This window comes from Chionomys nivalis, chromosome 20 (genome assembly GCF_950005125.1).
Source record: "Chionomys nivalis chromosome 20, mChiNiv1.1, whole genome shotgun sequence".
Lineage (NCBI taxonomy): Eukaryota > Metazoa > Chordata > Mammalia > Rodentia > Cricetidae > Chionomys > Chionomys nivalis.
Window position 1 is genome coordinate 31,706,506 of NC_080105.1, and position 15,238 is coordinate 31,721,743.

At 42.8% G+C, this 15,238-nt stretch overlaps 1 protein-coding gene across 3 annotated transcripts in view; it reads right to left on the bottom strand.

The window, feature by feature from the left end:
* Positions 1-9,110: 9,110 nt before the first annotated feature.
* The window catches only part of Pdlim3 (PDZ and LIM domain 3), a 32,220-nt gene continuing 26,092 nt past the window's right edge, over positions 9,111-15,238 (bottom strand). The window contains exons 5-8 of one of the 3 annotated variants that reach the window (XM_057752792.1): positions 14,625-14,888; positions 13,175-13,305; positions 11,006-11,117; positions 9,112-9,872 (exon numbers count right to left, since the gene is read on the bottom strand). In XM_057752792.1, coding sequence (XP_057608775.1) covers positions 9,683-9,872; positions 11,006-11,117; positions 13,175-13,305; positions 14,625-14,888 — 697 coding nt within the window. In that variant the 3' untranslated portion in view covers positions 9,112-9,682. Of the gene's footprint in view, positions 9,873-11,005; positions 11,118-13,174; positions 13,306-14,624; positions 14,889-15,238 lie in introns of all 3 variants that reach the window. The other 2 variants (XM_057752793.1, XM_057752794.1) reach the window with 2 other exon arrangements.

Below are 15,238 nucleotides of genomic sequence, written 5' to 3' on the forward strand. Positions count from 1 at the left end.
TGGAAAGAGAGTTAACCTTTGTTCTTTTCTGACTAAGAAATAGTTTGTTAAAATACTTTGACTTATGTAATATTCCATTCTACATAAACTTTTGGTTTCCTAATTGACTTATAATTTTCTGTATGGGTAAGTGTTTCTTATGCTATTTAATAGTTAATAATGGAATTTATTCCATTGTTAATATTACTTGTATTAGTCCTCAACTCTTCCTGTTCTGGTCAGCGATGATTTCTCTATTGAATTCAGCCTCGCATCACGCAGACAGCAACGTGTATTTTGTCAGCATGTTTTCAGTACTTGGACCATTTCTCCAACCGTCCTATAAAAAGCCTGGCTTTTTTTTCTATCATGAAGTTTATTCCTATAAGATAGAATTAAAATCTACATTACCATTTTTTTTTAAAAGCTGAGAGTAACAATACTTCAAAATTTTCCAATTTTATTTTCGGAAAAATCTACTTTTCCCTGCAGATCAACAGCCGTAGTTTCAAGCATTTGGAATGAACTCAAGAGCTCTGCACAAAAACAAGCTCCTCGGGTCTATTCTTAGCCACTTCTGACCAGACTGCAAGACGTCTGGGGTTTTCAGCTTCACCAGATCTTTTTTTAAACCTGGGATTACAGGGCTATCACTATGCGTAGATGGAATCCTCTACAGAGTGTGACACTCGCCATCTCGCCCCGAGGATGCACCAATATGAGAGCTGTTTCCAGGCTTGTGTTTTGATGGAGAACCTCATGACATTGACTTAGGAAGTCTTCAATGGATCACAGAAATAGTGTCCACAGCTCAAAGCTTGATCCAGGTCAAGACATCTCTGCACCCAGTCTACGTTAAGGTGCTGGCAGTGTTAATTTCAACCTGACTGTCTATTGAGAGATGGAATGCCATGATTCACAAAGGATGGGAACAAGCTCTGGCTTTTAGGTGGTTAACTGCTGCTTCGAAGAGGCCTTGTTTAGAGGAAAGTAAGCAGGACTGGGTGAGTTGAGTCAGGTTAACTATAGAAAGTTTGGTGTGCTAAGGGGATCGCTGGGGAGACACCAAGCTCTTGGAGATGCACAGGTGTTAGGGAAGAAGAGATGCTTTTGATGAACGAAGTGTGTGAGCATATTCTTATGATAAGAAGAACCACAGGCAAGAGACTGAGTCGGTACACTGAGCTGGAAAGAGACACGAGTAACAGAATCACAGGTATGATTTGTGTCGGGAAGTGGAGAATGAGGAACTGGGTTGAACAGATAGTGCCTTGTCCATTTGATAAAGATGATGGAGGCACATGCAATAATGAACCACTTTCTCTGTAAGGAGGTACTCGCATCAGGAAGATTGTTGACTGAGATTTTCCCGGTTCCCACAGTCGTTAAGTCCCAAAGAATCACACAGAGGTCTACATTAGTTATATACTGCTTGGCCTAGTAGCTCAGACTTCTTATTAACTCTTATAACTCATATTAGCCCATTATTCTTGTCTATGTTAGCCATGTGGCTCAGTACCTTATTCAGCAAGGCAGTCACATCTTGCTTCTTCTGTGGCTGGGTCAAGATTGCAGATGGAACTTTCCTCTTCCCAGAATTCTCCTGTTCTCGTTGCCCCACCTCTACTTCCTGCCTGGTTGTCCTGCATATACTTCCTGCCTGGCTACTGGCCAATCAGCGTTTCATTAAAATATAATTGACAGGGTACAGACCATTGTCCCACAGCGTCCGATTCTGTCTGTGAAGCTGCCTGTGTGTGAAGAGGTACTGATTTGTGCAAGTGCACACAGAGACACGTCATCCCTGTCCCGGGGAGTCCTTCATTCACCTCCCAGATCTCAACCCCTCATCTCCTTAGTGACACGCTCCTTCACACCTTCAGTAGAGACTGATGGAACTCTCCTGCCTCAGTTCACTCTGCAACATCCTAGTTAAAATAGCAGATTCCCCTTGCTATATAAATGTGCCATTCTTGAGTACATTCAATGGAGCAGATGCGTTTTAAACAACAAAGCCATGCTCCTTGTTTGGCTTCTCCCAGGAACCATAGCATAAGCCAGAAGTGGTGTTGTGAGTATGGATCAGAAAGAAACATCCAAACTGAATCAAGAACCTGACCACACTCTCAAGGCCAGTCCAGTCTTGAATGATAAAGGCAATATCAGGTCATTGAGTGATGGAGTGAAACAGCGGTACCTCCAGCATCGCTCAGTCTTCCTCTCCCATTATGCAGATGAGAAATGTCAAGGCCAGCAGCAGAGCAGCAGTTAGAATCCAAGTCCCAACCCAGAGTTCTTTCCATGACAACACTAATCTTATTTCTCAATACCAAACTTAATAATTTTATTATTCCACGCTATTTTCCCTAGCACTTCACTCACGGATGAAATGATTTTTATTACAAAGAGAACAAACACAGCTTCAGCTTAATAGTGGCATGAATCCAAGGCAACCCAGTGGAAATAAAGAAACGGTAAGATTTAGAATAAAATTCATAGGCTTAAAAATTTCACAACAATAGAGCAGCGATTAAGATCATATACTTAATTAAGTATACAGGCAGCAAAAGGTCCGTGGTTCTCTTTGTATCAACAAGGTTATATATGTGGTTATGGTTGGCACCATTTCCCTTCCTGTTTTATGTTTGTATTGCTTTACAGTCTTTTATTATAATTTAATCGTCATCACAATATAATCTTTGAAAATAAAGGTGCCAAAATAAAATAACTGCCACTGACATACTCATGCCTATAGCAACATTAGCTATTAAAAGTCACAAACAAGAAAAAGGGAGAGCAACTTATAGGACTCTCCAAGAGACAGATTGGGGAGCCAGCAAAGAGACAGATATTGCACAATTCCGCTTACAAAGGGGTGTCCAGAACGCAACATTCACGGGGTCACAGCGCCTAATGAGAGTTGCGGGGCGCTCATGTGGGGTTACTGTATTTAAGGTGTACACGGTATTCGCTCGAGGACAAGAAAAACATTCTGGAAGTGACTGTGATGATCGCTCTATACCATAAGTGCGTTTGAAGCCATTAAATTAAAAATGATGATTTTTATGTCATATATACTTGCAGTAAAACAATATAATTGCCTGCCTAGAATTCTTTACTGATCGAAGTACCATTTCACAAATGATAATGAAGTGAAAAGGTATTAGAACATCCTTCTGCCCCCAGAGAGCAAAGGGTGCTCTGGTGGGAGGCAGAGCAGCAGAAATGACGAATGTGCGGATCAGGAAGTAGAGACTAACGCGTCTCTACTCCATGACTTTGTTTTGTAAGCTTTCTTGAGGAGGAGGGGCTTGGGGCAGAAGGCGGTGTTCTAGAAGGTTCAGCGACGTTAGCGACTCAAACAGCTGCAAGGAGAGGTGGGTCCAGCCGCCCGGAAGGAACCTCGGTAGCATAGCTGTGCACAGTGCAGGTAGCTGCTTGTGGCGGTGTTTGCAGATGTTCAGGGGCTACTGAACCACTGGGATGCACACACCTGCTGCCTATACCTGCGGTAGGAGACCCTTACATACTCTCGCTCTTCAGCTTGGGTTCTTCATAAAGTGATATGGAGGTGAGCTTGGCCTAGTGAAAGTTAGTCCTTAAACTCACGCCGTAGCTGTGCTCTTGCTGTAGGAGTAGAACACCTGTGTACGTCTTTGCCAGGTAAATAACGGACAGAATAAAAGAACGGAAGGCAACTCCAAGGCCTCTCTTAGCTACAGGGTGGAGCTATCTTATTTCTCAGTAAACTTTGCTTGACTTTCTCTAAAAAGTAGAATGGAGTAATTTTCATTTTAAAATAAGCAATTTGCATTTTATATAATATTTAAAACATTTATTATTATTATTATTAATAATTAGGTGTGTGTGTGTGTATGCATGTGTGCGTGACAGAGGGCAACTTTGTAGATTCAATGTTCTCCTTACCTTTGAATGAGGCCATTAAATTAACAATGATGATTTTTATGCCCTGTATACTTTACCACAGTAAAATACAGTAAAACAAATAAATGAAGAATATTTCATGGGTCCTGGGGATTGAGCTCAGGTCTCCAGGCTCCTATAGCAAAAATCTTTACCCACTGAACCATCTTGCTGACTCTCATTGCATATAAACTGTTTTTGGGGTGAGGGAAGGCATCTTACTCTTTTTTTTCTTTTACTTGGTTTTCTGAGACAGGGTTTCTCTGTAGCTTTGGAGCCTGTCCTGGAACTAGCTCTTCTAGACCAGGCTGACCTTGAATTTACAGAGATCCGCCTGCCTCTGCCTCCAGAGTGCTGGGATTCAAGGCGTGCGCCACCACCGCCCGGCACCAGCATCTAGACTTTGACTGGTCTAGAACTCTGTAGACTAGACTGGCTGCCTCTGCCTCCTGAGTTCTGAGATCAAAGGTGTGCACCACATTGTGCCCAGCAAGTATTTCATATGCTCTGAATTTAAAATATTTGTATACCAGATGCTTCATGGGGAGGATAGTAACTATGGTTTGATAAGGTCTTATTACTCTCTGAATAATGATTGTAGAATTGTGTGTGTACTTTGGTATGCATGTGCGTGTGTCTGTGTGTGTACTTTGGTATGCATGTGCGTGTGTCTGTGTGTGTGTCTGTGTGTGTACTTTGGTATGCATGTGCGTGTATCTGTGTGTGTACTTTGGTATGCATGTGCGTGTGTCTGTGTGTGTACTTTGGTATGCATGTGCGTGTGTCTGTGTGTGTACTTTGGTATGCATATGCGTGTGTCTGTGTGTGTGCGTGTGTCTGTGTGTGTGCATGTGTCTGTGTGTGTACTTTGGTATGCATGTGCCACACTGAGACTGTGAAGGTCAGAGGTCAAATTTCAGGAGTTAGCGCTCTCCTACTCTGTGGGCTTCAGGCATCTGACTCAGGTCACCAGGCTTGGCGGCAAGTACCTTGACCCAATGAGCCATCTCAGTGGTCCCTGATTTTATGTTTGATTGTATGTCAAGTATCAAATAAAAATGGTTGATACTATCCCCCCAATCTGAAAAATAATCAAGGTTCTTGGCTTCACATGTCACTCACAGGAAGTGCTCTCAGGAGTTTTGAAGATCTGCAAAGAGACGGGAACAGTAAAATGAGTTGCCCTGTCTGGTCACCAGCACTTCCTGCTTCTCAGTGCCCAGGGAGTGATTAGTGAAGTGGCCCCCACAGCGATCAGAGCTCTGAGAGCATAACTTTGAAACAGTGATGTTGGGCAAGTGAGACTTGCTTTCTTGAATTCTTTTCATCCCTTTATCCTTTCCTCAATGTTCTTTTCTTATCTGAATCAAGGTATAGCATAAATAAAAGAGGTTTTGGTCATGATGATAGAATAATAAAATGATAGTTACAAAAAGCAACTTAGGGCTAAAATCAGACTGGATCAAAGGACAACATGTCAAATATTTGTGCTTTTTTAAAACAAATATTTATGTGTGTATGTCTATATATGTTCCTTTGCCTATGGTTGGAGACATTTCCTGGAGCTAGAGTGACAAGTGGTTGTGAGCTGCCTGATGTGGGTGCTGGGAATTGAACTTGGGTCTTCTGTAAGAACGAGTCATTTAGTTTTATTTCCAGTCCCATGGCAAACATTGGTAACTCGAGTTGTTAATAAAAAGACCCAAAGCCTCTGCTTCCCTCGGTGTTCTCAGGTTGGGCAACTGAGAAATTTTACTGTATGTAGAGATGAGTAGGCTGCTCATGGGAGACACCAATGCGCTCTAAGCTCTTCCTCTACTTAACACCTGCAAAAATACAAGGTAGCATGGATAGCGTCATCGAGTATTTCGGCTTTCTACAGCTTGTAAATCTAAACAACATCCAAGCCTTTTTTTTTTCTTTTGTCTCTAAGAGAATACATTCTCTGAGCTAAACCAAAATTGTCTTTCTTTTGTTCATGACATGAGTTTCTACATAGACTTTCTGGCGTAAATTCATTGCTGAAGGATAAAATACTATATAAGGAGAACATCTCTTTTCATTTGCTTTAGAACATTTTGGGGGGCTGGAGAAACGGCTCAGTGTTTACGAGGACTGGCTGCTCTTCAGCAGGACCCAGGTTTGAGTTCCAGGACGCGCATGGTGATTCACAACCAATTGGAACTCCAGCTTCCAGGGAGTCCAACCTTCTTCTGGCTTCTGTGGGCACTGTATACTCATGTGGTGCACAGACATACATGCAGACAAATTACCCATCCACATAAAAATAACTAATAGGATGTTCAAGAAAATATTTTTAAAGTTTTAATTTTTATCACTGATACTTTTATATCTTAGTTTACACATTTTATAATAGTTTTCATATGGCATTTATTTCTCTTTATTAATTCTATTTAATTCTTCTACATATTAAAAACTTTAGATTGAATTGCTTGAAGAGTAGTGTTTATTCTAAATAATGAATGTGTAGTTTTGGGGCATGCCTCAGAAGTCCCAATCATATAATCTAAATTATCTAATTACAGCCTATATCTCTCTGTAATTTCAGATTTTATAGGCACTATTATATTTTATTATAATATTAAGTTCCTTATTAATCTTGAGTGTGGACATATTAAATAGAGTGTGTGCTCTACTCTATTTGCAATATCTGAACTATAATTTGAAAACCAATGTCATTTCTGTGTTTATTGACTGACTGACTAATTGAGACAAGGTCTCAATGGGTAGCTCAGGCTAGCCTTCGATCTCTAGTTAATCTTTCTGTCTCAGTCCCACATGCTGGGATTACAGACGTCTGTCCCCATGCCCAGCTTTGAAACTACATAACAGAGTGTACACTAATGTCTAACGATTCCTCATGAGCCATTCGGCCTTAGTTTCTTTTATGTGCAGTCAAGCATGCAGCCGTGCTCTGTGCTTCCCTTTCTGGTTCAGCAGTGCTCTGCTTCCCTTCTGTGCGAGGCTCGCTGTCTCACTGAGGGGTGCAAGCTGATAGGGCTCAGTAAGGGTGTAGGCACCAAATACTTCCACGTTGTTTGTGGTTTGAAATAGTGTCCTGTTAAGTAGCCGAGGATGACCTTGAACTTCCGAGCCTCCTGAGAGCTAGGATTACAGATATGCATCACACAGCACACTTGGGTTATTTAAAGCTGAGGATCAACTCTCTGTGTTTGGGAGGTAAAGACGGCACCAACTGAGCTGCGTCCCTAGCCTTTAAGTGTGGCTTAAATAAATTCCATTTATTTCTCTTTTGGTGGCCCCACCTTTAACCTCTGGTCCTGGGGTGCCTGGTCTTGTCAATTCTCATGCTTTTCAAGAGCCTGGAAATTCAATTCACTTGTCTTTCTATTTTCTCAGTTGTCGTTTTTGGTTTTAATTTTCCCAGATTTTCTAAGTCAGTTACCATTCACTTACATTCCACCTTCCAAAACATTTTCCGGGACAAATTCTTTTTTTTTTTTTTTTTTTCGAGACAGGGTTTCTCTGTGGTTTTGGAGCCTGTCCTGGAACTAGCTCTTGTAGACCAGGCTGGTCTCGAACTCACAGAGATCCGCCTGCCTCTGCCTCCCGAGTGCTGGGATTAAAGGCATGCGCCACCACTGCCGGGCTCCGGGACAAATTCTTAAAAATAACCCTTGAACAAAAGTGAGATGCATTTCACATCCACTCACATCCTGAATCTCTAAAAGAGCTGATTTTAATAGCTCTAGTAACAAGCATGTTTTACTGCAGAGGTTCCAATCTCGAATGCCTATGGGAGCCGGGCTGGTATTTTCTTGGAGAAATCAGGGTTGGAGACAGTTAAGGGTCTCATAGTGGACCTGAAAGGAGGCAGACACATGCTCCAGGTTAACGAGCAGCAGCTTCCACGGGTAGACGCGGCTGAGTGACGCCACAACAGGCAGACTACCAGAGATGGTCCTCGTAGTCCCATCTCACTGCTTCCCCGCTGGGTGACCTTTAAAGGGGCAGATTCAGAACTGTCCCGGCGTCCCTGGCGAAAGTAGGTGAGAGGTACAAGCCAAGGACTTTGCTGTTGGCGCTAGCTTAGGTGACTGAGGAGGTGAGCCTTAGCAGGACTTCCAAGGCAGACTTCCCAGGGCCAGGCGCCAGTCAGAGCTGATGTCCAAATCCTTGGAAGACTGAGCTGAGAGTTTTGGAGGTGACAGGAGAGACAAGGTTAAGACTTGGGCTGAACTATGCGGAGAGCAAGTTCTCAGCAAAGACATGGAGATCGGCAGTGGGGCCTAGGGAGTCCTAGCAGGTGGTCCCCCCACAGGAGATGCCATCCTGGGGTACAGAAGAGGGTACACCGAGTCAGAGAGAGAAACAACCGTGACGGACCTTGAGCTTCCCATTTTACTGGATGTTTATGTGAACAAGACGTTTCAGTCAAAAGAGACAGTGTTGTGTTCTGGAGACAAGGCTGATTAGTTTGGAGTACTTGGTATTCTTGCAGAGACCAAGTTGAGCTCCTAGCCCCTCCATAGCGGCTCCTAACCTCCCTTAACTCCGGTTCCAGGGGACCCATCCCTTTCTTCTGACTTCTGGAGGTATCCGGCATGCACGCGGTACACATACATACTCGCACAGAAAATACGCACATACATACAATAAAATAAACAAACCTAAAAGATAAAAAGAGCCCAAGCCCAAGCCAAAAAAAATGTATAATGGGAAACGTATTGAATTACCCTAAACTAGAAAATTTCAATGCTCCTCCCATCAGTAGAAACTTAGGGCCCATGAGAAACAGCAAGGGAGACAAGGAAGTTCTTCAGTCAATGAAGAGCTTGCCTACTAAGCGTGAAGGGCGAAGTTGGATCCTCAGCCCCGTTAAAAAGGCAGAGGTGCAGACAGCTACTTGTAAGGTCACCTGGCGACACAGAGAAGGGCAGATCCCTGGGTCGCTGAAAACTCAATCCTAGCCAAACCAGCAAGCCCCGAGTCCCCAAACCCAACATTGACGGCTCCTGAAGAATGACATGAAGGTTGATCGCTGGCCTCCACAAACATGGTCACTCTTTTTCAGGACCCCGCCCCCTCACCCCCTGAACCACGAACACATTCCAGCCCCTACCATACACACAAGGGACTGAAGTATAAAACCTAACGAGGACACGGGCTTCTTATAATGCTTGTTTGCATGCTAACATAGGAGTGGGTCCTCCTGCTGAAACGATGACTCCACCGAATACTGGTTCACTGGGAATTTAAAAACATGCTTCCCGTATTTATTGTGTTTCTGTTGTCCCGTGGCACAGCTATTTGCCTACAAAACAGAAATCCTGGAAGCGGCTTCCTGACAAGCACGCTAGGAAAAACAGACACAGACACCTGCAGATTCTGTTAGAATACAAGGTTGCTATTTGGCATTTCTTACTACAATTGTCAAAAGCAATTCTGAAGGAAAAACAACTCAACTCCCCCAAATATCCAGGTGTTACCACATCCAATGGTGGTATAACAGATGGGAATGGTGGAGCATAAGGTTGAAACATTATTGCTTTAAATGTCACCATTGCTGTCCCCAAAGATAAAGAATTGCAAATCGCAGATAATACTGGCTTTGTCACGAGGTGGGCGTTTGCCTTCCCATTTCTTGCCCTCACTACACAATAGGATACATGCCTAAAAAGCCGTGGCTTCAGATTGGGAGGTGACTGTTCGCGCTCCTTCTGCTAAAGCCATCCATGTCATTGGCCAGTGTAAGTGTGCGTGGGTGCGAGCATGCGTGTTCTCGTCTGCAAAGGACTTAGGCTTTGGGGTACAGAGTGACGGTGTCGTAGCCTTCTGGGGGTCTCGTACGGGCTCTCGCATGGGTCTCACAGTACAGCTCCCCCTCCACGAAGAAGTAGCCCTTCTGCTTGAGGTTGAGGTTACAGTCAGCACACACAAAGCACTCGGGGTGCCGGTACTTATCCCGGGCCTTGACGACAGCGCCTCTGCGGGGAGAAGACAGAGAGGACACGGGTGAAACCAGTCCAGAAAGGGAGAGGATGCTGCCGTAGGCTCGGCAGTTTCACAGTCAGGAACATCGGATATTGGCATGACACATTTGGCCTCCCCTCTGATACCGAGGTGTGAATAGTCTTCATAGTCTCGAACACGTAACTTCAAGAACTGGAGGCTTCTGTCTCATACCCCGCCCCCAGGTTCTCTACAAGTGGGAGCATAATCTATGCGGTTGCTTTGAGGCAGCCATGGGCTGCAAAGTTGGAAGTCCCTCGGCTGACTTTCTATCCTAAGTCCAGCATCTACTCTACCCAGTAGAGAGGGCACACTCACTGGGTGGGCTCACTTTAACCAAGGACACGGTTTCTTTTTCTTTAGGAGCAACAATTAGTTTTGGTGATGTCATGACTTGCATGTTTTCAGAAATGCTGTTAAACCACCCCCTTTTCTTTCTGTCCCCCCTCTGTTCCTTCCATTCTAAGCAGGCCCCTCACTCGCTCACTGCTCTCTTGGATAACTGGGCGAATTTTGTTTCTACTTGTGCTGGGGATAAACAAATGGGAGAGGTGGCCTCGTGAAACACATTTAAGATGATATGACTCATTTAAAAACATCTGGATTCGGCAAAGGTGACTGTTTCCACATGGAATTTCTTGACAATGAAAGCTGACAGTATTTTAAAAATTTCTATCTTGATATTTGTATAATTAAAATAATTGGTCACACAATGCATTTTAATTCACAGCCCAATGGTCCCTGTATCTGTTTCTCTTCTATATAGAAAAGTAAGTATTCAAAGATTATATGTTAATAAAATTTACTTTTAAAATGGAAATCATGATTCTTGGAAATTGTTTTCATAAACACATTTGGGCAGAATCTTTTTTCACAAAAGTATTTCTGAAGGTACAGCCTGCTGACCCACGTGCTACGCCAATTTAAGGTTCTGACTACGGCACACTGGCCAAATACGCTAAAGCCTTGTAGATGTTCTATTTTAAGTTAAGGAACAGAAATTTAACCTTTTCAACATTGCCTTTTCTACATAAAGGCTTAAAAGTACAAGAAATGGAAAACTGCCAACGAGACTCAACGTGAATTCCTGAGTTAAAGTAAGACGTACACAATGCCACTGCCACACTTGTCACAGAGTGGCATCCTCGGGGCACTGCCAGCTCCGCCGTGGACTTTAGTAACTGGAGCCCTCACGCTTCTTGTTCCAGCGGGACGATCATCTGAAAAACAAAGCGTTTCCATTTATGGTAGGGAACAGCTGGCTCCGTTTGTACTTGGAGTCGATTTGACAGCGAGCACTTTAGTGTCTATTTTAAAGTGTGCACTTTAGCCCAAGGAATCCTTCAGCTGCATCCGCCCCGTGGTTTCAAAGGGAGTAGGACCCACTGGTGCAGAAGAGACTTGGTTCTGAAACAGCCCCTTTAAAATGAAATTGCTTCCAAAATCTGCTATTGGGAACTCTTGCAAGATGCTGGAGGGAGCAGAGAGTTTCTTTCATTTGTTGTCTTCTGGGAAAAAATACGACATAAAATTTGCCATTCCAATGCTTTCTGAGGATATACCTGCTGTATATCACGTGTGTTCTGTTCCCTTCTCGTTATCTGTAGACAGAAACTGCAGCCCGTGTAACCACGAGGCAGGAAGTGCTCTTCCCCTCCCTCTCAACCCTAGAAATCTCTTCTCCACTTTCTATCTATAAACTGGGCTGCTCTAGATGTTCAATATAAACAGAACCAACAGGCTCTTTCCTTTTACGTCCGGGTTCTTTGACCTAGCCTACAGCTTTCAAGGTTCATCCAGATTCTCACGTCAGTCAGGATCTCATACCTTTTAGAGGTGGAATAACACTCTGTCCTGGGTATGTTTTATCACGTTTTGTCTATCTACTTGGGTCTCAACGGGGATTTGAATGTTTCCATCCTCCTGGTCCTTGTGAATAACCGGAATACCATTGTACAAGTGTGTGTCTGCATTTCTGCTTTGAGATGTCTGTGTAGGCACAGAACTGCTGGGCTGTTGCTGAATGAATTTTCTAAGGAGCACCTGCCCTGCTTCTCACAGTGGTTGCATCATTTGTATCCACACCACTGATGGACACAGTTGGCCATTGTTTCTGGAACCTTGCCAGCACTTCCTCTTTTGCACCCATCCTCATGAGGCATTTCTGCATTTTGTGTGACTCTTGAAGGGCACTGTACATCTTGTAGGGAGTAAAAAGAAGCCTGGGCTGAAGTATAAACCGGAGGATGACAGAATTGGGAGAGACATTATCACTCCTACGTACTGGTTGTGTAACCTTATCCAACTCCGCTTTTCTTCTGCCTCTGTTTCTCATTTGTCAATTGGGGCAAATAATAGTTTCTACCTTCCCGAGTTATTGTGAAAACTTAGTAATACTATATGCAAGGCACTTTGCTCAGAGCAAGGAGAATAGTAGGTTTTATTTCATATCTATCTATCTATCTATCTATCTATCTATCTATCTATCTATCTATCTTTCTATCTATCTATCTATCTTTCTATCATCTATCTATATCATCTGTCATCTATCTATCATCTATCTATCTATCTATCTATCTTTCTATCTATCATCTATCTATCTATCTATCTATCTATCTATCTATCTATCTATCTCTCTATCTACTGTCATCTATCTATCATCTATCTATTATCTATCTGTCATCTATATCATCTATCTATCATCTATCTATCTGTCTGTCTATCTTTCTATCTATCTATCTATCTATCTATCTATCTATCTATCAATCATCTATCTATCCTTCTTCAAGACAGGTTTTCTGTGTGTAGCCCTCCTGTCCTGGAACTCACTCTGTAGACCAGACTGGCCTCTGACTCAGAGATCAGCCTGCCTCTGCCTCCTGAGCAGATTACAGGTGTGCACCATCACACCCAGCCATTTCATGTTTTCTTTTTTTTTTTGCCTCAAGGTTTATAATACTTCAAGGAACTGTGGGGGAAGAGGCTGAGAAGTCTTCTAGTATCTATTGAAAATGAAAGTTTCTGATTAATAAGCTATGCTGGCCCTTGACTACTATGGATAGAATTTGGTTTTGGTATTTTTTACTTAAATGAGTGGTTTTGTTTCATAAATACTTGAATACATCCAGAAAGTTCTTTCCCTAAATCCTTCTGAGCAAAGACTCACTTGAATACTGACTAAAACCAGTATTCAGACGTCCATCCCCTATTGCTCAGTTCCTCTTCTCCACCCATCTGAGGACCTTTACAAACAAGTCAGTGGATAGTAGAGACTCACCAGGCCCGTCGTTCACCATTTCCTGGAGCACCCTGAAGGAGCCTGACTGGCGAGGAGGAGTTGGTTCATCCCGATTGTCATGGAGCATGCGGTACACATCCGATTGAGGGGGTACTGAGGCTGCGGGTTCACTGAAACACAAATATAGCTGGTGACGCATCGTCGGGGGTCCCGCGAGGTGACATGATAACAGTATCAACCTTTGTTCCCAGCCAGTGCTGAGCAGGGGTTACTCTCAAGTGAGTCTCTAGTATAAGAAATACCATGTGAATTCACAGAGGTGACTTCTGTCAGGACATGGTAATTTAAGGAACAAGTCCTGGTCTGATGGCTATGTAAAACTGCCTCCCCCCCTTTTCAGGGAAAAAAAAGCCCAGCAGACACAGTAGAGGAGTGAGCTCACTCATAGAAGTTTGAATAATCCCCTTTTTATATAAAACCAAGTTTCATATAACTTGTCAGTGAATGGAATTCACCTGACAGTGTTTCAAACCACATAGTAAAGTAACCTCCATGAATGTTTGCTAAATTGACTATTGTTTTTAGTAGTCACATTAATAATCATGAGAGCAGTTTTATTTACTATGCTTTCAGTAAATATATTAATAATGAACAATTAAAATGTTATCATCCTATTACTTGTTAGGCACTAGATACTTTGTTATTTAACTGTACCACCTAGAAACTTATCTGTGTATATTTTAATCACCTGTCATATTTTAAAAAATTATATATATATATATTTCTTTACAAAATGGCTTTGGGATTAACTCACTGTATAAACCCCGTGACAACTCTGAGATATTGCTACATAGCATTCTCAAGTATCACAATAATTTATAGAAAGTGATTTTGCAACACTAAAGCAATGGGATTTTATTCCGTTAATAAATCTTTTTAATTGGAAAAGCTTGGTTGCAAAGGTACTTGGAACAGACATTAATAACAAAAAAGAAACGAGTCAAAATAAAGACAGAATATCTTCACTAACAGCTGGAAGAATTTGCTTTAAAACCTTAATGAAATGCAAACATTTTAGACAGCAAGGCAATCCTTTCCACGCGCTGCAATTAGAGAAAGAGAAAGGACCATCCTGTAAAAGCTGTGGTCTCTCCCTGTCCTCACCTCCCATCTTTTCACCTACAAAAGACAGATGGAAGATCACCAACCACTTCTGAGAATACTAAATCAGGCATTTATAAAGCACGCCGTAGCTTTCCAAAGACATCCATTTGGTCTTTATGTGGTTTCATTTTTTTTTGCTATCTGTCTCTTATCTACATAGACTGAGTTTTATCACAGGCTTCAATGTTTGCAATAAGATTTTTTTTTTTCTTTGAAGCGTTCACATAGCTTTCTTTCCACCAAGACAATTAGAAGACACGGTCAAAGTCAACACCGCCCACGTGTTTAGTCAAGGGGGCCCACGGTTCAAACAGACTCGTATTACCTCATTGAGGGTGTCTCCCCCAGAGCGGTGGAAACCTGACCCTGCAGTGTTTCCATGATATTATCATCTGAGTACAGCTGCATGGGTGTATTAAATTGAGCATGGACAATCTTCACACCAGGAAGTTCCATTTCCAAAGGAATGTTAGGGGCCATCTTAGCAGCAACTTTCAAGTCGCCTGGGCAGATCGTGCTAACGGTACTGACAGAGGAAGGGGTGCTGCGTCCGCTGGCGCAGTCAACACCGGAAGGCGTGCTGCAGCCACTGTGTTAATGACACCGTGACACAGAGACGACACGAGGGGCCGGGAGAACACAGAAAACAAGAACAGAGAGATTAGAAGGAACTGGGACAGAAGGGGCGATTGTATCAGTCTAATCCCTGACTAACGTGTTCCTGAGAGGGAGGCTGAAAAAAATACACGCTCAAAGAATTTGGACACAATACAAAGTCGCAGGTGATATAGCATTTGTTGGCTTGATTCTATCAAGTTGAGGGTGAATGTGTGGAAAGAGTATATAAAGCAGGTAGACAGCAACTGTCTATTCTCATTAAAAAAAAATAGGCCAAATAATTTAGTTTCTGTCAATATCACAGGTAAATGGAGGAGGAAT